We start from the raw sequence: 24,033 nt of genomic DNA on the forward strand, positions 1-24,033 counted from the left end.
TCAAAGTCCAGATTTCGGCCTTATCCATTTTCTTCCAGAAACATTTGTCTGTCCTCCCTAAGGTTCAGACCTTTTTGATAGAGGTTCTGCACATCCAGCCTCCTTTTGTGGTGCCAACAGCCCCATGGGATCTTGATGTGGTGTTGCAGTTCCTGCAATCGGATTGGTTTGAGCCTCTGCAGGAGGTAGAAATCAAGTTTCTCACGTGGAAGGCGGTCACTTTGTTGGTCTTGGCTTCTGCTCGACGTGTGTCGGAATTGGGGGCTTTGTCCTGTAAAAGTCCCTATCTGGTCTTCCATGAAGATAGGGCGGAACTCAGGACTCGTCCACAGTTCCTTCCTAAGGTTGTGTCGGCTTTTTATATCAACCAACCTATTGGGGTGCCAGTGGCTACTGACTCCTCAATTGCTTCAAAGGCCTTGGATGTCGTGAGGACTTTGAAGATTTATGTGAAGAGGACTGCTCATCTCAGGAAAGGGATCATAGAGGACTCTGTTTGTCCTCTATGATCCCAAGAAAATTGTCCTGTTTGTCCTCTATGATCCCAAGAAAGTTGTGTGTCCTCCTTCTAAGCAGTCGATTTCTCGCTGGATCAGGTTCACCATCCAGCATGCCTATTCTACAGCAGGATTGCCGTGTCCGAAATCGGTTAAGGCCCACTCTACTCGTAAAGTGGGTTCTTCCTGGGCGGCTGCCCGTGGTGTCTTGGTCTTACAGCTTTGCAGAGCAGCTACTTGGTCTGGTTCGAACACGTTTGCTAAGTTTTAAAAGTTTGATACTTTGGCCTCTGATGACCTCAAGTTTGGTCAAGCAGTTCTGCAGGAGCCTGCACTCTCTCCCTCCCGTTCTGGGAGCTTTGGTACATCCCCATGGTACTAATATGGACCCCAGCATCCTCTAGGACGTAAGAGAAAATAGGATTTTAATTATCTACCGGTAAATCCTTTTCTCGTAGTCCGTAGAGGATGCTGTGCGCCTGCCCAGCGCTTCTTTTTCCTGCAGTGGTTATTTGGTTCAGTACTGCCTGGTTCCTAGGTAAATTCTGCGTTCTTTACTGTTTCAGCTGTGGCTGAGTTTTCCGGCATGTTGGCCGGATTTGCCTTGTTGTGTGAGCTGGTTTGAATCTCGCCACTATCTGTGTAATTCCTTCTCTCGAAGTATGTCGTCTCCTCGGGCACAGTTTCTAGACTGAGTCTAGTAGGAGGGGCATAGAGGGAGGAGCCAGCCCACACTGTTAAACTCTTAAAGTGCCAATGGCTCCTGGTGGACCCATCTATACCCCCATGGTACTAATATGGACCCCCGCATCCTCTACGGACTACGAGAAAAGGATTTAGTGGTTGGTAATTAAAATCCTATTTTTTGTCTTAAATGTGGGTCTACAGCAGATAGAAAGCATTCATTAATAACAGTTCATACACTTACAGTATATTGCTAAGATTAGTGACATTAGATAGAAGGGTGTAATGGTGCACTTTTAGGGCCAGCATCACCATTTTCACTGTCCAGGAGATTAGGTCTCATTCGTGTAATATTCTGATAGAAGGTGCTCATTTAAAAATAAAGTATAATGCATGTAAGAAAAAGAAGAAAGTGATTAATTAAAACTAGGGGGGTTATTCAGAGATGGACGCAGATCTTGCCTCCTGTCACACCTGAGGGCTGAGGCTGACGTGTACTTGAACCGGGGAGGTAATATAGGATTCTTGGACATGCAAGGAACCTTAGCACCAATGCCCGAAGGCGTGACCATGACAACGGAGTAAAAGATAAAGTTTGTTGAACACACAGTTCATAAACTCCTTGGCAGTTCAGCAGAATGGTAAGCTCAGCAGTAGAATGTGCAGACACAGATGGCAGTACAGTTCCTTAGGCGCAATGGTAATAATATACTGTGGCAATGCAGACAGGATAAGCAAAGTCTCTGTAGGTCCCGGAGATAACAAGTCAGTTAGCCACAGTTAACCACTGTAGTAGGGAACGAGCAGGTACTGACCAGCAGATGACACTCTGGAAGCTGGAGATGGTAATGATGCACAGGAGTTGAGATGAACACAGAAGAACTGCCGGGAATGCCAGACGGAACGGACCAGGTGGTAAGGTGCAGTGGAACTCACCGATGTTGAGAGAGTCCTATGGTGAGAGCACCGATGGTGAGCTGTGGATCAATGTAGGAACACCAATGGTGGTTGGGAGCGATACTGGAATACCGCAGAGAGCTGAAGGTAATACAGGACACCACTGAGAGCTGGAAGTGATACTGGAACACCGCTGGAAGTTGGAAGCGATACTGGAACACCGCTGGAAGCTGGAAGCCGGTGATGAATCACTGCAGATCACTGAGAGTGATGTAGGAACACCACTGAAGTCAGGCAGCACCGCAGGGTAGAAACTGGTGCAGGTCTCTTTAAGTGGAGCTAGGTCACAGGAGCTGGAATACCTGGAAACTGCAAGTAGGAACATCCACTGACAGGAGAGTCATCTCACACTGGGATAGACAACCAAAGCACTGACGATTAGGCAGCCTTGATGCAGGATATTTATACCTGCTGGGAAGCAGGTATTGGCTAAGCAATCAGGCAGAGTCCAGAGTACAGCGGATAGGTTATGGAGAGTCATGTGATGAGACTAAACATGGCTGCGCCCATGTTTGGTTCTGGAGGGAAAGTCTGTTTGTAATTAGCATGTGGAAACCTGTAATAATGGCGGCGGAGGCCACGGAGGACAGAAGATGCCATCTCTGGAAACAGGTGGAACATGCTGTGAAGTCGCCATGACAGCGCTGCAGGGATCGCTGAGGGGAAACTGAAGCGATGCTGTACAGCGTGCTGCACGCAGACTGCGCAGGTGGAATCCAGGCTTGGAGCGCAGGGACAGTCTCAGAAGGCACTTAGAAAGTAAAAACATGTTACTGATTACCTGGATCGTGACACCTCCCACAGCAAAATCTGCGTCCATCTTCTCACCTGCTGGAGGCAGGCCAGGATGTGTGTGGCACCGCCTCATGATGCTTCCGTAATTTAATTGCGGACGCATCTATTAGCGGTTGACCCCTGCCAATGCAGCGTGGCAGGCGGTCTGCCGTCATTTATTTTTATCGGAGTGGCTGCGTGTGACGTCACACAGCTGCCCCGAAAATGCTTGCGACATGCCCCTGTTTCGGACCTCCCCGCAAAGGCAAAACAGCACCCGCCACTGTCAATCACCTTTGCGGCCGCATGGTGTAAGGTCGCGCACGCGCCCTGCAAACAGTCTGCGCGCGCAGACACACTAGATGCATGGCTGCATGCAGACACGCGGCTGCATTCGCTCTTAATATCCCCTTAAGTGAAGTAACAGAAGGACAACCCTTGAAAATAGAATTTATATACAGACATGATTTTTGACACTATAATTCTGAACGTAATTAAAAAAAATTAAAGCTAGGGCACCAGAGGACAGTAGTGTCATGTCAGAGAAATAAGGGGTGAACAACCATATTCATACTGAAACATTCTGACCTAATCTTGTGCAATCTAGTAACGTTGGAGTCATACAGATGGAGCCTCACTCATCTAGCCTTCTCTGCTGCGCCTAGGTGCACCAAGGTTTATTAGCATAAGCCTTTCATCTATTGTTTTCAGCTGCAATACAATACAGAGAGAACAATACAGCAGGGTAAGTCATTACAGCAGGGGATTAACTATGACAGCACTGGTTTAGTTAATCCTATTAAAGGGATGGATGAGTAGGGCTCCATCTGTATATTTTAGTGGTCTGTTGTGGGTTTTGTTTTTATCGATGGGTAAATAAAATCACTTCATCCAGGCAGTTGCCCAATAGTGCTTTGACTTTTATAAATCAGTAAATTGACACTAATAATTTGACTTTAATAAGAGTTGTCAGCACAGTAGTTGTAGAATTACATTGATAGTTTTCCCCTCTTTAATTATCTACAGATGTCTTGTGGGCTTTAGCTGAAGCAATTTGCAAAAAATAATTATGCAAAAGAATAATTGTTATTTACTAAAAAAAAATATTTTTGTTTTGTAGCTGAACTTGGACCACTAACAGTACACTTGTTTTTAACCGATACATCAATTGAAATAAATTTAACGCACCCTATTACATTTCTTCATCCTATTTTTAAACCTGTAACGTATCATATTTACAAGAATAACAAAAAGTTTGTGGAAACTGAGGTAAGTGTCTGTGTGTGTGTGTGTGTGTGTGTGTGTGTGTGTGTGTGTGTGTGTGTGTGTGTGTGTGTGTTTTCCCAAATAAGACTGTTCTAATTCTAAACAGAGGAGACTCGTGGAAGTGTATCTAGCCTTGGATAAAGCCGAGAGAGCTAAAGTACCAACCAATCAGCCCCCATGTTACAGGCAGTGTTTGAAAAATGACAGGAGTTGATCGGTTGGTAGTTTATATCTTTCCGCTTTATCTCCCATACAAGCTTTGATAAATCTCCCCCTCAAATATAATGTGGAAAAGTCCGACTCGCCTCTGGGAGACTGAGATGAATTTACACCCCTGGCTTGAAATAATTATCTCCCATCAAACTAGCATTTGTTATGTGTGAACTGTGAAAGTAATGTGCCAAACCTTTTCAGTTGGATGTATATACACTTTATACTCTTAGGGGGGAATTCAAATGTTTGAAAAGCCAGTTGGGAGTCTATTTTTTCCTGTCTATTAGATAGGAAAAAACAGACACCCAACTGACTATTCAAACAATTGAATATCCCCCTTAAAGTGCTATATCTGTATTGGGATGCGGTCAGTATCCTGACAGTCTAATGCGGCATCCTGGCAGTCAGGATCCAGATGGATCATGATGGTAAGTACTGCAGATAGGTTTAGGGTTAGCGATAGACAAACGGAAGAGTGTTAGGGTTAAGCCCCAGGAGGAGATGGTTAGGCTTGGGTGGGTTAGGGTTAAGGGTAGGGTTAAAATACTTACCAGAATCCGTGGAGATTCTGAACGTCTGTCTTCTGATACCATCCCTTTGTTTCACTTTGACCAAACCCCTGGGGAACAAGTATCGTCCTCCAGATGTTTCTGGCCCATGTGGTATTATTTTTTTTGGTCACCCCACTACAGTTTTTGTTTCCAAATATTTGAGACCATTAGTATGTCCTTGCTTTATTTGTATATATGCAGGACTGGCAACAGAAATCTTGAGGCCCGGTACACTGGCGTTGTCTTGGCCCCCTTCCAAACACACTCAACTCCCAACATTATACACTCCAAGACTGACGAGCAGTGAACAAACTGGTGTATAATATCAGCGTTTCGGGGTCTTCCCCTTGATCATAACATTGTGTGTCCTGATGAAGGGGGAGACCCCTATACATTGATATTAAACCCCAGTTTTGTTCACCGTTTGTCAGTCTTGGAGTGCCATTCCCATTGTTATTTTCTCTGACGTCCTAGTGGATGCTGGGACTCCGTCAGGACCATGGGGAATAGCGGCTCCGCAGGAGACAGGGCACAAAATTTAAAAGTTTGACCACTAGGTGGTGTGTACTGGCTCCTCCCCCTATGACCCTCCTCCAAGCCTCAGTTAGGTTTTTGTGCCCGTCCGAGCAGGGTGCAATCTAGGTGGCTCTCCTAAAGAGCTGCTTAGAAAAAGTTTGTTAGGTTTTTTATTTTCAGTGAGTCCTGCTGGCAACAGGCTCACTGCAACGAGGGACTTAGGGGAGAAGAAGTGAACTCGCCTGCGTGCAGGATGGATTTGCTTCTTAGGCTACTGGACACTAGCTCCAGAGGGACGATCACAGGTACAGCCTGGATGGGTCACCGGAGCCGCGCCGCCGACCCCCTTGCAGATGCCGAATAGAGAAGAGGTCCAGAAACCGGCGGCAGAAGACGTCTCAGTCTTCATGAGGTAGCGCACAGCACTGCAGCTGTGCGCCATTGCTCTCCGCACACTTCACACCAGCGGTCACTGAGGGTGCAGGGCGCTGGGGGGGGCGCCCTGGGCAGCAATGTAATATACCTATTCTGGCTAAAATATATCACATATAGCCCCTGGGGCTATATGGATGTATTTAACCCCTGCCAGGTTCCAAAAAAACCGGGAGAAGAAGCCCGCCGAAAAGGGGGCGGGGCCTATTCTCCTCAGCACACAGCGCCATTTTCCTGCCCAGCTCCGCTGCGAGGAAGGCTCCCAGGACTCTCCCCTGCACTGCACTACAGAAACAGGGTAAAAACAGAGAGGGGGGGCACTTATTGGCGATATTTATAATATTTGAGCTGCTATAAAGGGAACACACTTATTAAGGTTGTCCCTATATATATTTATAGCGCTTGGGTGTGTGTGCTGGCAAACTCTCCCTCTGTCTCCCCAAAGGGCTAGTGGGGTCCTGTCTTCTATCAGAGCATTCCCTGTGTGTCTGCTGTGTGTCGGTACGTGTGTGTCGACATGTATGAGGACGATGTTGGCGTGGAGGCGGAGCAATTGCCTGTAATGGTGATGTCGCCCCCTAGGGAGTCGACACCAGAATGGATGGCTTTGTTTATGGAATTACGGGATAGTGTCAGCACGCTACAAAAGTCGGTTGACGACATGAGACAGCCGGCAAACCAGTTAGTACCTGTCCAGGCGTCTCAGACACCGTCAGGGGCTGTAAAACGCCCTTTACCTCAGTCGGTCGACACAGACCCAGACACTGACACTGAATCCAGTGTCGACGGTGAAGAAACAAACGTATTTTCCAGTAGGGCCACACGTTATATGATCACGGCAATGAAGGAGGCTTTGCATATCTCTGATACTGCAAGTACCACAAAAAGGGGTATTATGTGGGGTGTGAAAAAACTACCGATAGTTTTTCCTGAATCAGAGGAACTGAATGAAGTGTGTGATGAAGCGTGGGTTACCCCAGATAGAAAACTGCTAATTTCAAAGAAGTTATTGGCATTATACCCTTTCCCGCCAGAGGTTAGGGCGCGCTGGGAAACACCTCCTAGGGTGGATAAGGCGCTCACACGCTTATCAAAGCAAGTGGCGTTACCGTCTCCTGATACGGCCGCCCTCAAGGATCCAGCTGATAGGAGGCTGGAGAATACATTAAAAAGTATATACACACATACGGGTGTTATACTGAGACCAGCAATCGCCTCAGCCTGGATGTGCAGTGCTGGCGTGGCTTGGTCGGAGTCACTGTCTGAAAATATTGATACCCTGGATAGGGACAGTATTTTACTGACTATAGAGCAGTTAAAGGATGCATTTCTTTATATGCGAGATGCACAGAGAGATATTTGCACTCTGGCATCAAGAGTAAGTGCGATGTCCATATCTGCCAGAAGAAGTTTATGGACGCGCCAGTGGTCAGGTGATGCGGATTCCAAACGACATATGGAAGTATTGCCGTATAAGGGGGAGGAATTATTTGGGGTCGGTCTATCGGATCTGGTGGCCACGGCAACGGCCGGAAAATCCACCTTTTTACCCCAGGTCACCTCCCAGCAGAAAAAGCCGCAGGCTTTTCAGCCGCAGTCCTTTCGTTCCTATAAGAACAAACGAGCAAAAGGACATTCCTATTTGCCCCGAGGCAAAGGAAAGGGTAAGAGACTGCAACAAGCAGCTCCTTCCCAGGAGCAGAAGCCCTCCCCGGCTTCTACAAAGGCGTCAGAATGACGCTGGGACCTTACAAGCAGACTCAGGGGCGGTGGGGGGTCGCCTCAAACATTTCAGCGCACAGTGGGCTCACTCGCAGGTGGACCCCTGGATCCTGCAGGTAGTATCTCAGGGTTACAGGTTGGAATTCGAGAAGTCCCCTCCTCGCCGTTTCCTAAAGTCTGCTTTGCCAACGTCTCCCTCCGACAGGGCGACGGTATTGGAGGCCATTCACAAGCTGTATTCTCAGCAGGTGATAGTCAAGGTACCCCTCCTACACCAAGGGTACCTCAGGTTAGTGGTCCAAAACTGTCATTATCAGTTTCAGACGCTGCCGTTTGGATTGTCCACGGCACCCCGGGTCTTTACCAAGGTAATGGCCGAAATGATGATCCTTCTTCGAAGAGAAGGCGTCTTAATTATCCCTTACTTGGACGATCTCCTGATAAGGGCAAGATCCAGAGAACAGCTGGAGGTCGGAGTAACACTAACCCAAGTAGTGCTCCAACAACACGGGTGGATTCTGAATTTTCCAAAATCCCAACTGATCCCGACGACACGTCTGTTGTTCCTAGGGATGATTCTGGACACTGTTCAGAAAAAGGTATTTCTTCCGGAGGAGAAAGCCAGGGAGTTATCCGATCTAGTCAGGAACCTCCTAAAACCAGGAAAAGTATCTGTGCATCAATGCACAAGAGTCCTGGGAAAAATGGTAGCTTCTTACGAAGCGATTCCATTCGGCAGATTCCATGCACGAACTTTTCAGTGGGATCTGCTGGACAAATGGTCCGGATCGCATCTGCAGATGCATCAGCGGATAAAATTGTCCACAAGGACAAGAGTGTCTCTGCTATGGTGGTTGCAGAGTGCTCATCTGTTAGAGGGCCGCAGATTCGGCATACAGAACTGGGTCCTAGTGACCACGGATGCCAGCCTGAGAGGCTGGGGAGCGGTCACACAGGGAAGAAACTTCCAGGGCGTGTGGTCAAGCCTGGAGACGTCTCTTCACATAAATATACTGGAGCTAAGAGCAATCTACAATGCTCTAAGCCTGGCAAAACCTCTGCTTCAGGGTCAGCCGGTGTTGATTCAGTCGGACAACATCACGGCAGTCGCCCACGTAAACAGACAGGGCGGCACAAGAAGCAGGAGGGCAATGGCAGAAGCTGCAAGGATTCTCCGCTGGGCAAAAAATCATGTGTTAGCACTGTCAGCTGTGTTCATCCCGGGAGTGGACAACTGGGAAGCAGACTTCCTCAGCAGACACGATCTGCACCCGGGAGAGTGGGGACTTCATCCAGAAGTCTTCCACATGATTGTGGTCCTTTGGGAAAGACCAATGGTGGACATGATGGCGTCCCGCCTCAACAAAAAACTGGACAGGTATTGCGCCAGGTCAAGAGACCCTCAGGCAATAGCTGTAGACGCTCTGGTAACACCATGGGTGTACCAGTCAGTGTATGTGTTTCCTCCTCTGCCTCTCATACCAAAAGTACTGAGAATTATACGGCAAAGGGGAGTAAGAACGATACTCGTGGCTCCGGATTGGCCAAGAAGAACTTGGTACCCGGAACTTCAGGAGATGCTCACGGAAGATCCGTGGCCTCTACCTCTAAAACGGGACCTGCTTCAGCAGGTACCGTGTCTATTCCAAGACTTACCGCGGCTGCGTTTGACGGCATGGCGGTTGAACGCCGAATCCTAAGGGAAAAAAGGCATTCCGGAAGAGGTCATCCCTACCCTGGTCAAAGCCAGGAAGGAGTTGACTGCACAACATTATCACCGCATTTGGAGAAAATATGTTGGTGTGAGGCCAGGAAGGCCCCGACGGAGGAATTTCAACTGGGTCGATTCCTACATTTCCTGCAAACAGGATTGTCTATGGGCCTCAAATTAGGGTCCATTAAGGTTCAAATTTCGGCCCTGTCGATTTTCTTCCAGAAAGAATTGGCTTCAGTTCCTGAAGTCCAGACTTTTGTAAAAGGAGTACTACATATACAGCCCCCGGTTGTGCCCCCAGTGGCACCGTGGGATCTTAATGTAGTTTTGGATTTTCTCAAATCCCATTGGTTTGAGCCACTCAAATCGGTGGATTTGAAATATCTTACATGGAAAGTAACCATGCTACTGGCCCTGGCTTCAGCCAGGAGAGTGTCAGAATTGGCGGCTTTATCGTATAAAAGCCCATATCTGATTTTCCATTCGGACAGGGCAGAACTGCGGACGCGTCCTCACTTTCTGCCTAAGGTGGTTTCAGCGTTTCACCTGAACCAGCCTATTGTATATATATTTCAAGGACGGCTGGAGTCAGAAAATCTGACTCGCTGTTTATACTGTATGCACCCAACAAGCTGGGTGCTCCTGCTTCTAAGCAGACGATTGCTCGTTGGATTTGTAGCACAATTCAACTTGCACATTCTGTGGCAGGCCTGCCACAGCCTAAATCTGTCAAGGCCCATTCCACAAGGAAGGTGGGCTCATCTTGGGCGGCTGCCCGAGGGGTCTCGGCATTACAACTCTGCCGAGCAGCTACGCGGTCAGGGGAGAACACGTTTGTAAAATTCTACAAATTTGATACCCTGGCTAAGGAGGACCTGGAGTTCTCTCATTCGGTGCTGCAGAGTCATCCGCACTCTCCCGCCCGTTTGGGAGCTTTGGTATAATCCCCATGGTCCTGACGGAGTCCCAGCATCCACTAGGACGTCAGAGAAAATAAGATTTCTCTGACGTCCTAGTGGATGCTGGGACTCCGTCAGGACCATGGGGATTAGCGGCTCCGCAGGAGACAGGGCACAAAAATAAAAGCTTTAGGACTAGGTAGTGTGCACTGGCTCCTCCCCCTATGACCCTCCTCCAAGCCTCAGTTAGGTTTTTGTGCCCGTCCGAGCAGGGTGCAATCTAGGTGGCTCTCCTAAAGAGCTGCTTAGAAAAAGTTATTAGGTTTTTTATTTTCAGTGAGTCCTGCTGGCAACAGGCTCACTGCAACGAGGGACTTAGGGGAGAAGAAGTGAACTCACCTGCGTGCAGGATGGATTGGCTTCTTAGGCTACTGGACACCATTAGCTCCAGAGGGATCGAACACAGGCCCAGCCATGGAGTCCGGTCCCGGAGCCGCGCCGCCGACCCCCTTGCAGATGCCGAAAAGTGAAGAGGTCCAGAAACCGGCGGCAGAAGACTTTTCAGTCTTCATGAGGTAGCGCACAGCACTGCAGCTGTGCGCCATTGTTGTCAGCACACTTCACACCAGCGGTCACTGAGGGTGCAGGGCGCTGGGGGGGGGCGCCCTGGGCAGCAATGATAATACCTTGTTCTGGCTAAAAATACATCACATATAGCCCCTGGGGCTATATGGATGTATTTAACCCCTGCCAGGTCTCACAAACACCGGGAGAAGAGCCTGCCGTAATAGGGGGCGGGGCCTATCTCCTCAGCACACAGCGCCATTTTCCTGCACAGCTCCGCTGCGAGGAAGGCTCCCAGGACTCTCCCCTGCACTGCACTACAGAAACAGGGTAAAAAAACAGAGAGGGGGGGCACTTTTTTGGCGATATTGATATATTAAGCTGCTATAAAGGAAACAACCCTTCTGTAGGGTTGTTCCTATATATTTATAGCGCTTGGGTGTGTGCTGGCAAACTCTCCCTCTGTCTCCCCAAAGGGCTAGTGGGGTCCTGTCTTCGATAAGAGCATTCCCTGTGTGTCTGCTGTGTGTCGGTACGTGTGTGTCGACATGTATGAGGACGATGTTGGTGTGGAGGCGGAGCAATTGCCGGTAATGGTGATGTCACCCCCTAGGGAGTCGACACCGGAATGGATGGCTTTGTTTATGGAATTACGTGATAATGTCAGCACGTTACAAAAATCAGTTGACGACATGAGACGGCCGGCAAACCAGTTAGTACCTGTCCAGGCGTATCAGACACCGTCAGGGGCTGTAAAACGCCCTTTACCTCAGTCGGTCGACACAGACCCAGACACGGACACCGAATCTAGTGTCGACGGTGAAGAAACAAACGTATTTTCCAGTAGGGCCACACGTTATATGATCACGGCAATGAAGGAGGCTTTGCATATCTCTGATACTGCAAGTACCACAAAAAGGGGTATTATGTGGGGTCTGAAAAAACTACCTGTAGTTTTTCCTGAATCAGAGGAATTGAATGAAGTGTGTGATGAAGCGTGGGTTAACCCCGATAGAAAACTGCTAATTTCAAAGAAGTTATTGGCATTATATCCTTTCCCGCCAGAGGTTAGGGCGCGCTGGGAAACACCCCCTAGGGTGGATAAGGCACTCACACGCTTATCAAAACATGAAACGGCCGCCCTCAAGGATCCAGCTGATAGGAGGCTGGAAACTACCCTGAAAAGTATATACACTCATACTGGTGTTATACTGCGACCAGCCATCGCCTCATCATGGATGTGCAGTGCTGGGGTGGTTTGGTCGGATTCCCTGACTGAAAATATTGATACCCTGGATAGGGACAGTATTTTATTGACTATAGAGCAATTAAAGGATGCTTTTCTTTATATGCGAGATGCTCAGAGGGATATTTGCACTCTGGCATCGAGAGTAAGTGCGATGTCCATATCTGCCAGAAGAAGTTTATGGACGCGACAGTGGTCAGGTGATGCGGATTCCAAACGGCATATGGAAGTATTGCCGTATAAAGGGGAGGAATTATTTGGGGTCGGTCTATCGGATTTGGTGGCCACGGCAACAGCCGGGAAATCCACCTTTTTACCTCAGGTCCCCTCCCAACAGAAAAAGACACAGTCTTTTCAGCCGCAGTCCTTTAGTTCCTATAAGAACAAGCGGGCAAAAGGACAGTCATATCTGCCCCGAGGCAAAGGAAAGGGTAAGAGAGTGCACCAAGCAGCTCCCTCCCAGGAGCAGAAGCCCTCCCCGGCTTCTGCAAAGCCCTCAGCATGACGCTGGGGCTTTACAAGCGGACTCAGGGGCGGTGGGGGGTCGACTCAAGAATTTCAGCGCACAGTGGGCTCACTCACAGGTGGACCCCTGGATCCTGCAGGTAGTATCTCAGGGTTACAGGTTGGAATTCGAGAAGTCTCCCCCTCGCCGGTTCCTAAAGTCTGCTCTGCCAACGTCTCCCTCAGACAGGGCGACGGTATTGGAAGCCATTCACAAGCTGTATTCTCAGCAGGTGATAGTCAAGGTACCCCTCCTACAACAGGGAAAGGGGTATTATTCCACACTATTTGTGGTACCGAAGCCGGACGGCTCGGTAAGACCTATTCTAAATCTGAAATCTTTGAACCTGTACATACAAAAATTCAAGTTCAAGATGGAGTCACTCAGAGCAGTGATAGCGAATCTGGAAGAAGGGGACTTTATGGTGTCCCTGGACATCAAGGATGCTTACCTGCATGTCCCAATTTGCCCTTCACATCAAGGGTACCTCAGGTTCGTGGTGCAAAACTGTCATTATCAGTTTCAGACGCTGCCGTTTGGATTGTCCACGGCACCTCGGGTCTTTACCAAGGTAATGGCCGAAATGATGTTTCTTCTGCGAAGAAAAGGCGTATTAATTATCCCTTACTTGGACGATCTCCTGATAAGGGCAAGGTCCAGAGAACAGCTGGAGGACGTAGTAGCACTAACCCAAGTAGTGCTGCAACAGCACGGGTGGATTCTGAATTTTCCAAAATCTCAATTGACCCCGACGACACGTCTGCTGTTCCTGGGAATGATTCTGGACACGGTTCAGAAAAAGGTGTTTCTTCCGGAGGAGAAAGCCAGGGAGTTATCCGAACTTGTCAGGAACCTCCTAAAACCAGGAAAAGTGTCTGTGCATCAATGCACAAGAGTCCTGGGAAAAATGGTGGCTTCTTACGAAGCGATTCCATTCGGCAGATTCCACGCACGAACTTTTCAGTGGGATCTGCTGGACAAATGGTCCGGATCGCATCTGCAGATGCATCAGCGGATAACTTTGTCTCCACGGACAAGGGTGTCTCTTCTGTGGTGGTTGCAGAGTGCTCATCTGTTAGAGGGCCGCAGATTCGGCATACAGGACTGGGTCCTGGTGACCACGGATGCCAGTCTGAGAGGCTGGGGAGCGGTCACACAGGGAAGAAACTTCCAGGGAGTGTGGTCAAGCCTGGAGATGTCTCTTCACATAAATATACTGGAGCTAAGAGCGATTTACAATGCTCTAAGCCTGGCAAAACCCCTGCTTCAGGGTCAGCCGGTGTTGATCCAGTCGGACAACATCACGGCAGTCGCCCACGTAAACAGACAGGGCGGCACAAGAAGCAGGAGGGCAATGGCAGAAGCTGCAAGGATTCTTCGCTGGGCGGAAGATCATGTGATAGCACTGTCAGCAGTGTTCATTCCGGGAGTGGACAACTGGGAAGCGGACTTCCTCAGCAGACACGATCTACACCCGGGAGAGTGGAGACTTCATCCAGAAGTCTTCCACATGATTGTGAACCGTTGGGAAAAACCAAAGGTGGATATGATGGCGTCCCGCCTCAACAAAAAACTGGACAGGTATTGCGCCAGGTCAAGAGACCCTCAGGCAATAGCTGTGGACGTTCTGGTAACACCGTGGGTGTTCCAGTCAGTGTATGTGTTTCCTCCTCTGCCTCTCATACCAAAAGTACTGAGAATTATACGGCAAAGGGGAGTAAGAACGATACTCGTGGCTCCGGATTGGCCAAGAAGAACTTGGTACCCGGAACTTCAGGAGATGCTCACGGAAGATCCATGGCCTCTACCTCTAAGACGGGACCTGCTTCAGCAGGGACCGTGTCTATTCCAAGACTTACCGCGGCTGCGTTTGACGGCATGGCGGTTGAACGCCGAATTCTAAGGGAAAAAGGCATTCCGGAAGAGGTCATCCCTACCCTGGTAAAAGCCAGGAAGGAGGTGACTGCACAACATTATCACCGCATTTGGAGAAAATATGTTGCGTGGTGTGAGGCCAGGAAGGCCCCGACGGAGGAATTTCAACTGGGTCGATTCCTACATTTCCTGCAAACAGGATTGTCTATGGGCCTCAAATTAGGGTCCATTAAGGTTCAAATTTCGGCCCTGTCGATTTTCTTCCAGAAAGAATTGGCTTCAGTTCCTGAAGTCCAGACTTTTGTGAAAGGAGTACTACATATACAGCCCCCGGTTGTGCCCCCAGTGGCTCCGTGGGATCTTAATGTAGTTTTGGATTTTCTCAAATCCCATTAGTTTGAGCCACTCAAATCGGTGAATTTGAAATATCTTACATGGAAAGTAACCATGCTACTGGCCCTGGCTTCAGCCAGGAGAGTGTCAGAATTGGCGGCTTTATCGTATAAAAGCCCATATCTGATTTTCCATTCGGACAGGGCAGAACTGCGGACGCGTCCTCAGTTTCTGCCTAAGGTGGTTTCAGCGTTTCACCTGAACCAGCCTATTGTGGTGCCTGCGGCTACTAGCGATTTGGAGGATTCCAAGTTGCTGGACGTTGTCAGGGCATTGAAAATATATATTTCAAGGACGCTGGAGTCAGAAAATCTGACTCGCTGTTTATAATGTATGCACCCAACAAGCTGGGTGCTCCTGCTTCTAAGCAGACGATTGCTCGTTGGATTTGTAGCACAATTCAACTTGCACATTCTGTGGCAGGCCTGCCACAGCCTAAATCTATCAAGGCCCATTCCACAAGGAAGGTGGGCTCATCTTGGGCGGCTGCCCGAGGGCTCTCGGCATTACAACTCTGCCGAGCAGCTACGTGGTCGGGGGAGAACACGTTTGTAAAATTCTACAAATTTGATACCCTGGCTAAAGAGGACCTGGAGTTCTCTCATTCGGTGCTGCAGAGTCATCCGCACTCTCCCGCCCGTTTGGGAGCTTTGGTATAATCCCCATGGTCCTGACGGAGTCCCAGCATCCACTAGGACGTCAGAGAAAATAAGATTTTACTTACCGATAAATCTATTTCTCGTAGTCCGTAGTGGATGCTGGGCGCCCATCCCAAGTGCGGATTGTCTGCAATACTTGTACATAGTTATTGTTACAAAAAAATCGGGTTGTTATTGTTGTGAGCCGTCTGTTCAGAGGCTCCTACGTTTGTCATACTGTTAACTGGGTTCAGATCACAAGTTGTACGGTGTGATTGGTGTGGCTGGTATGAGTCTTACCCGGGATTCAAAATCCTTCCTTATTGTGTACGCTCGTCCGGGCACAGTATCCTAACTGAGGCTTGGAGGAGGGTCATAGGGGGAGGAGCCAGTACACACCACCTAGTGGTCAAACTTTTAAATTTTGTGCCCTGTCTCCTGCGGAGCCGCTATTCCCCATGGTCCTGACGGAGTCCCAGCATCCACTACGGACTACGAGAAATAGATTTATCGGTAAGTAAAATCTTATTATTTGTGCATTTGGGGTGTGCCATCCCCAGGAAAGGGCAACTAAGCAGGTAACATTGCAGTGGTTACATATTTAAGAGTGCAGGATCATTACTGAGGTGCAAGAACCCAGGAGGGACTTACTTCCCTGTCTTCTGTAGAGGTTGACCTGCGGGCTGCTGTTGCTGTCTGCACAGAAAATACCCCATCTGACCGACTGACTGAGTCTTTGTGAGGAGACTGGGCAGTGGGCACACTCGGAGGATGGGCTGCTCCTCACCAGCCGCGGTAGCGGCAGGTGGAGCAGCAGCATAAGCGCCATGAGGTCACGACGCCAGCACAACTGGGACGGGACCAACTAAGCGGTACGGGGGAAGGGAGTTGCATGGGAGGTTTGTGCTGCCAGCTGGTTCCATTAGTTTGTTAGTTAATTGGGGTGCAGCAGTATTAACAGATGCTACTGGCTGCCCTGGATCCTCTGGGCCCCTTTAACCCTCGGGGGCCTGTTACAGGTGTCCCGTTTGTGCCCCCCCTGTCGCTGGGCCTGTGCTTATGTATGTGTGTATATATATATATATATATATATATATATATATATATATATATATTAGTATTTTACCTGGGTTTTATTTACCCGGATGGCACCAGAGCATTTTATACAACTTAGGGTGAGTGCCGATTCCCGTGTTCGTTTTATATATATATATATATATATATATATATATATATATAAATAACAATGTTGGAGCGGCACTCCGATTACACCAATTACTGTCCCGTTGCCCTCTTAGGTACCTTGTCAGGTCCGATATATAGCATGCTGTCGGCGGCACTCGGATTAAAGACCATAAAGGCAGAGGTATAAATAAATATATATATATATATATATATATATATATATATATATAAGTGAAAGCCCTCATTCACTCACTAACTAACTAACTCACTCACTCATCACTAGTTCTTCTACTTCCTGATTATGTTAGCGAGCTGAAGTATAACATAGGTATTGTTCAGGTGGGAAATAGGAAGACTACTTAATTACAATTTTAATAAACCTCCCCTAACGGGATGAACAGGGGGTTGACATAATGACGTCATTGCCGATGCGTGGCTTGCGTTGCATGAATGATAATGCCCAAATGAAACAATCACGATCGGATCAAAATTTGGATTGCACCTCCAGTGGATAAAATTTAATAGACTACAAAAATGGTCCTGTCACTTTTTACCGTATCTGCTACAGATGCTCCTCGGGTAACGCCATGAACCATGGATTAATATTTACTTGCATTTAGACGTCTCAAATTTACCAAATTTTTAACACTCATTTATGTTTACAACGGTGAAAATCAGAAACCTCGGTGCGAAGAACGGGTAGAACATCTACAGTAGTTAATTATAGCTGGGTATTCCTTCCTTTTTCGTTTCCTTTTCTTTTCATTGAGTCACTGAAGAAGACACTTTTATATGTTGATGACTGTACATTTAGCAGGAATATTAATAAGGACTTCTGCCTAGAGTTTCAGCTTTGCATTAATAGCCAATATATACAAGACCCAGACTTCACATAAGGGTAGAAGAAAAGATATTTCCAATAATGTATTTTGAAATCCATAATGTGAACCTGTTTGACATAATCCATACTCACTGTTTCTAACCATGCCTAATTTTCTTGTAGGTGCCATATTATAAGATAGAACATTTAGACTCTCATACAACATACTGTATAACTGCAAAAGTGTCTGTATCCGGGAAAAGAGAAAGTTATCCATCAAACGAAAAATGTATCACAACTAAAGCTGGTAAGGAAATAGGAAGCTCTACGTCTATTTTGTGATCGTGTTTCTTAAGGTGCATACACACTAGGCAACGTGCTCTATGAACGATGTCGCCCAGTGTTTCCCCTCCCGGGCTGGGCGGTTGGCGGCCGGCTGTACACATATGACCATTCATATCGTTCAGTGACGTCACACAGCGGCCGTGCCGAGCAGGCAGCTCCTGGACGACAGTCCAGATTGAGCTGCCTGCACAGCTGACAGCAAGGGTCATTAACAACCCGCGGGGCCGCGCATCGATCGTCGTTGGTGGCATACACACGTGCCGAGAAAATGAGCGACGTCACAAGGGTGAAAATGAGTTATGTCGCTCATTTTCTCAACAAGTGTGTATGCAACTTTAGCTTCCAATATTATATTATATTTTAGATTTCTTGATTCTGCCCAGGTTATCCATGCCCAAGATATATTTTATTTCTCTGGCTTCTAGCAATACTGAATGTGTTTTGTTTCTCAAAGTCTACCACATTTATAGCTGCATATTTTATTTTAAGTTGTTTATATTTATGTTAAAATGTTTAGGGACTGATTTATCAATGAGTTTTATCATACGCAATGAGTTTTAAAACTTGTTACATATGATAAAACTTGTTGATGAATCGTCCCCTAAGGTTTATTATGTAGAGACAGCACACCTGTGCAATGCACCTGTATACACAAGTGGGGAAGAAGGACCCTGGGGATTGTCTACAATTACACTCACACTAAACTAAATGTAACAAGTTTTACACATCTGTTTGGGCTAACACCCCCATTTTTCCACCTGTTCAAAGGGCCATTGTCATGCTCAAAACACACACTTTCACCCTATATCTGGCGCAATAGATCCACCTGGAAGCAGAAGAATTTTTACTCATGCATAACTCAGCTTGGCCTGTAATTCCGACTACATGGACTCACTGAATTCAGCCTACGTGAAAACACCCCATTGGCTTATTTTTTGCAAGTGAAGTTGTGACTAAAATGCTTACGAGTCCATCACAAATACACACGCATGGCTACAAAGTGTTGGCAGTGCTAAAAATCACTATTTCTGTCTGTTGATCAAACTAGCGTGCAACAGTGTATAGGGGGGAACACACGGAGAGATCCGTGCTTAATTTCTAAAACTTAAGCACAGATCTCTCCGTGTGTATGCCCAAAGCAATAGCAATTGCGCGACCCCATGCGTCGCTATCACCGGAATCTAGTCAGGTCGCTCACTTCACCGATGTGTGAAGTGAGCGCTCCCCCCCTCTGCTCAGCACACATCAGCTGAGTGCTGAGCGCGGGGGAGAGATGTGTGCTGAGCGGCCTGTCATAGAGCCCTTTAGGTGCAAATTTGCACCTAGACAAATCATATTGTGATGCAAGTGATAAAGTGCAGACTTTCGTGCCTGCATGGAAAATACTGCCTGACTGTGCATGTACAGTAGCACACACACACTGGGCAGCTTTATTCTACACTGTAAACCTAAGATGTGTCACTAGCCCAACTCTTAATCTGTCCGTACATTTTATATCTGCTCCTCCTGCAGTTCAGCATGGTTTTGCATGTAGCTGGTTTTACTCCTAATTGTAAATGATTCTCAGAATGTTTCAGAACTTTACAATAAGGGCATGCATAGACATATCTGAATAACAATTTTATCTATTATTTCATTGATTCTGTGTGTATAGTGCAGAGACGTATCTAGGGTCTTCGGCACCCAGGGCAAGATGGCGAACACCCCCTCCAACCTCCCCCCATACACACACACACACACACACACACACACACACACCCGCCCCCCAAAATTATGTGTGCGTGGCGAAAGGGGCATGATCGCTGAAAAAGTGGTGTGTCAACATGACACGCCACCCATTTTTCGTCACTCTGAGAACATTCCTTTGCATTCCATATGCACCTTACCTATATGACTGTTTCTCACAATGGGGAACCGCTGAAGAAATGTAGCAACCGTGGGAAGATGACATCTTCAGCCAGTATTCACTATTCATGTAGGATTTCACATTGTCTGGAAGATGCCTGATTGTGTAGGAATATTAACAAGGTCAGCATCATATAAGAGCAGCTTAACCACACTTGTGCCTTCACTGTCACTCTCTGACCCCTGCGTCTCAGCACACCATCATCTCCCCTCTGCATCGTCTCTCACCACACCATCTCCCCCCTGCATCTCTCAACCGCACCATAATCTGCTCCATCTCTGTCGTACCATCTCACCGCTGTGTTGTCTCTCAGCACACCATCTCCCTCCTGCGTCGTCTCTTAGCACACCATCTCCCACCATTCAGCACATTCAGGTACAGCTACATAGACCAACATATAGACATACTATACACACATAAATTACAGCCTCACATATCTCTTTGGTATATACTGTACATTCAGCACTGATACTTTTATTTGAGCATCCACACATGCATTTTGCTGTAACGCATGCATGCACATTCAGTACCACATGTGGGTATTGCAGTATATGCGTGGGTTCTGAATGAATAGGTATACAGTAAGTGTGGGCCACATGTATGCATTTAGCACCCACACTTACACTTATCTTTTCTGCAAGCACACACAAGCATGCGTTCCAATCCATGCAATCAGTCACATACTTACAGATTCATTCTTCTACACCATTTTTTGCAGCACTCACACATACATTGCAAGACCCATGCATTCAACACACACACACACACACACACACACACACACACACACACACACACACACACACACACACACACACAAACAAACAAACACACACACCTCACATGTTGTCCTGCTCCAGTGGTGGCCATCTTTAGAGAGTGCAATGCATCATGGGATTTGTAGTTTGTTTTACCACTCAGATTCTGCGCAATAAAAAATAAACTACAAATCCCATATTACCCCTCTTCCTTCACTGTCCAGCCGGGTCTGTGTTACATGGGCGATCGGTTGTGGGCGGTGCTGGTATGATGCCTTGGCCAGCAGTGCCCCCTCTGCTGGGCCTACCACTGCACCCAGGGCCCGCGCCCTGCTCACCCTACCCTAGTTGCGCCACTGGTACAGTGTATGTATTTTTAGATGGGAACTGGTTTCCAGGTAACACTGCAAAATTTTGAAGGGATATTGGACCGAATTCAATTAGTTGCGAAAAGCTATTTTCGCAGTAAAAACTGGAACTTTATAGTGAAAAGTGCCTATTCAATCCTCTAAGCAGGAGAAAAGTAGGGAAAAATCTCTATTTTAAACTAAAGATGTCGGAATTTGGTTCAGAACCCTGGGACACATCCCTGAATGACTCATTTAATTAGCCTATAATGATGTTATTTTTGAGGTGAAAAAGTGCAAAATGATGGAAAGTGGATTAGAAAGTATTGGTCAGGTATAGTGGGGTACTTTACGAGTTGGACAAGTATTTTTAGACTGGCAGGTTCAAAGTCTGCTAAAATTATCCAAATATATACTTATACCCATTTTTATGTACCCCAAATTAAATTTTAGCACTTATTTTGCTAAAAAAAAAGTTGCTTTCTATCATTTTTAAAATATTTTTTTAACAATGCATATAACAGCCATTTGACCCGATTTGAGTACCAGAAATACTTTTATTATAACCAATAATAAACTTCTATACTGTTATCCAATGTTAGTCTAGCTTTTTTGTGGGGTACAGGCAGATTTACCCATTTTTCACTGCTGGAAACAATTTTCGTGGTAATCCAGTTTTGCAATTGAATAGGCGAATCACGGGAGTGCGCATGTATTATCTACTTGCTATAGTTGACTATTATGAGAGCATATTAATGAAGGGTTTAAATTGCTGTTATTTTTTACAGATCAGAGATCCATTGAAATTGTTAAAGTTATTGTAGGTATTCTGTCTGTGGTACTTTTCGCTTGTATGTTATTTGCAGCAGGATATGGTGTACATAAATATATCCATGTCAGCAACCTGCGTCAACCACACATTCTGGTAAGTCTCAAATTTCTATAAGCATATCACAGCAATACTACTTATTATTGAATGTGAATTATTGAATGTGGATGTAAACTTACATTTATGTCATTGGCATTTTATGTTATAAAGTACAGTACTCCACTGTTCGTGATAACACTGTTCTAGGTTCTGTAAAGATCAAGAAGCTTTTTCTTGCTAGAATTTCAGTGAAATCAAAGCATTTTTTATGTTGGTTACAAATGATACCTAATTGCTGACAATGACTGGCAGACACTCCTATTGAATAAATACTGTACAATGCAACCAGATGAAAAGCTGCTATGGGGAGGATAGGAAGCGGTTAAACTTACTATTTAAGACCAAGATGTGAGACTTTACAGAACTATGACAGCAGAGAGGGACGGTTGTTATGTATTGCTGTGTTTGGACATATGTAGCTAGATTGGGGGTGGGGTGGGGGGTTGCTCCCTATACTGTAGTTTTGGCATTACTTAGGTCACTGGAGTGGGCACATATATATATATATATATATATATATATATATATATATATAATATATACTGGGATAATGTTGTCATGTGTTATCGATTGACTGTCTTTAAAGGTTTCTGGGAATCCCACAATATCCATATTTTTTCATCTCAGTTATGTAACAAATTACATTTTTTATTATTTCAGAACATAACCGCCAGCAGTAACAACAACACAGTTTTGGTTGAAGGGCACACCGTGACCATAAATCTTATTACCATTGGTTCTGGCATTAAAAACGTGCAAAAAGACATGTCTGGCGAAGAGCAAATCCAGACAAAGAGTGAGACGTACCTCACTGATGGTGGAGACAATATCAGTCATGACTCAGGAGTTCTAGAAGATGATCATGGTTATGTCAGTCTTTCTGAACCAGTCCCAGATGATAGGCCATGTAGGCCACAGCTGTCACCCTCACCATATGATATGCCTCATTATTTTGTTAGAGAACAAGCTAGACCTGTGTCAGCACCATTAGATCCTGTACTTGGGGAGCAAGATCTGTATGGACAAATTAAATGCAAGTCTGACACTGCTCCTCTGCAAGAAAAAGATGATTTGAAAGTTATTCAAAATATGTCAGATAGAACTTTGTCTGCCTACCTCCCAAAGAATGATAATTGTACCAAATTAGACTCATTAAATGATGACCATTTTGAAGAAGAATGTTTAATAGACCACACTTGGGAAAATGCAAATGTAATAAATGATACCGGTCTCTGTGAATCTGGAACCCTGTTTTTAGATTGGAGTCCAAAGAATCCTCACCTCCGTATCCCAAACTTGTGTAACCATGTACAGGAGGAATTCTCCACAAAACAATGCCTGGAAGCAAAAGAAGGACTTTTGTCGCAACTCTGCATACCACCCCAACCGGAGGCACCCCCAGAGAATGATGAGTTAGTGCAGCTGACAGAACGCTGGGAGCTGAGCATACAAATGGAGGACTAGGCAAACTAGTAGACGTTAAGTACACTGTTAGCTAGGTGTAATGAGTCCTGGCTGTGTCCTGCATAGCTATGTATGCAACCTTCTAACTTTGAGAAAGAAATAAGGGAATGCTGATATATTACTGAATTAAAAATTATTTTGTTTATGCAATTTTTTAAGTATTTTATAGTGCCTGTAAATCTTTTCTAACCTTCTAACTTAGATCTAGTTATGTTCAGACTTTCTTTCCCCTTTAGGTTGCATATACGTTATAAATGGTTGTGGTGGAACATTGGTGACATTTTAGCTGGGTGAATAAAGACTATGTATGCAAAATAGCCCGCAGTCAGCCTGTCGACGCTCGCTATGTCGATATTCAGAATATTGGCACCAGAATGTTGACAGTTATGTTATCGACGTGGCTAAAGTGTCAACATCATTCTTGACATTGTCAAAATGTCAGCATAGTGAAAATGTCAACATTACCATTCAGGTTAGAGTGTCGACGTACTGACTGTCAACATGATGAACATAGCTACATTATTTTCAGCATGATTAGCATTGACATTATATACCGAACCCCACCAAATAGAGGTGCAGCCCTGGCTTCCACTATTCTAACTTTGTTTCTGGAATAGATCCAATTAAATGTACAGATGTGTCCACTTACATCTAGCCTTCCTGCACGTTAAACAGCCCTTCTAATCATAGGATGCAGTGGTGTGACTTTGTAGCGCTGATCATCTTTACATGTAATGTTTACTATTAAAATGTGTGCTATTCCCAAAGTGATGCAAATAGGACATGCAAGCAAGGAATCAATTATCTTTTTGGATTTAGTAATGTACATTGAAA

At 46.2% G+C, this 24,033-nt stretch overlaps 1 protein-coding gene across 1 annotated transcript in view; it reads left to right on the plus strand.

Moving 5' to 3' along the window:
* LOC134909954 (interleukin-20 receptor subunit alpha-like) overlaps nt 1–23,516 on the plus strand; it is a 100,651-nt gene extending 77,135 nt beyond the window's left edge. The window contains exons 7-10 of the mRNA XM_063917411.1: nt 4,033–4,181; nt 17,635–17,758; nt 21,596–21,732; nt 22,396–23,516. Coding sequence (XP_063773481.1) covers nt 4,033–4,181; nt 17,635–17,758; nt 21,596–21,732; nt 22,396–23,199 — 1,214 coding nt within the window. The 3' untranslated portion in view covers nt 23,200–23,516. The remainder of the gene's footprint in view (nt 1–4,032; nt 4,182–17,634; nt 17,759–21,595; nt 21,733–22,395) is intronic.
* Nucleotides 23,517–24,033: the final 517 nt, after the last annotated feature.

This window comes from Pseudophryne corroboree, chromosome 4 (genome assembly GCF_028390025.1).
Source record: "Pseudophryne corroboree isolate aPseCor3 chromosome 4, aPseCor3.hap2, whole genome shotgun sequence".
Classification (NCBI taxonomy): Eukaryota; Metazoa; Chordata; class Amphibia; order Anura; family Myobatrachidae; genus Pseudophryne; species Pseudophryne corroboree.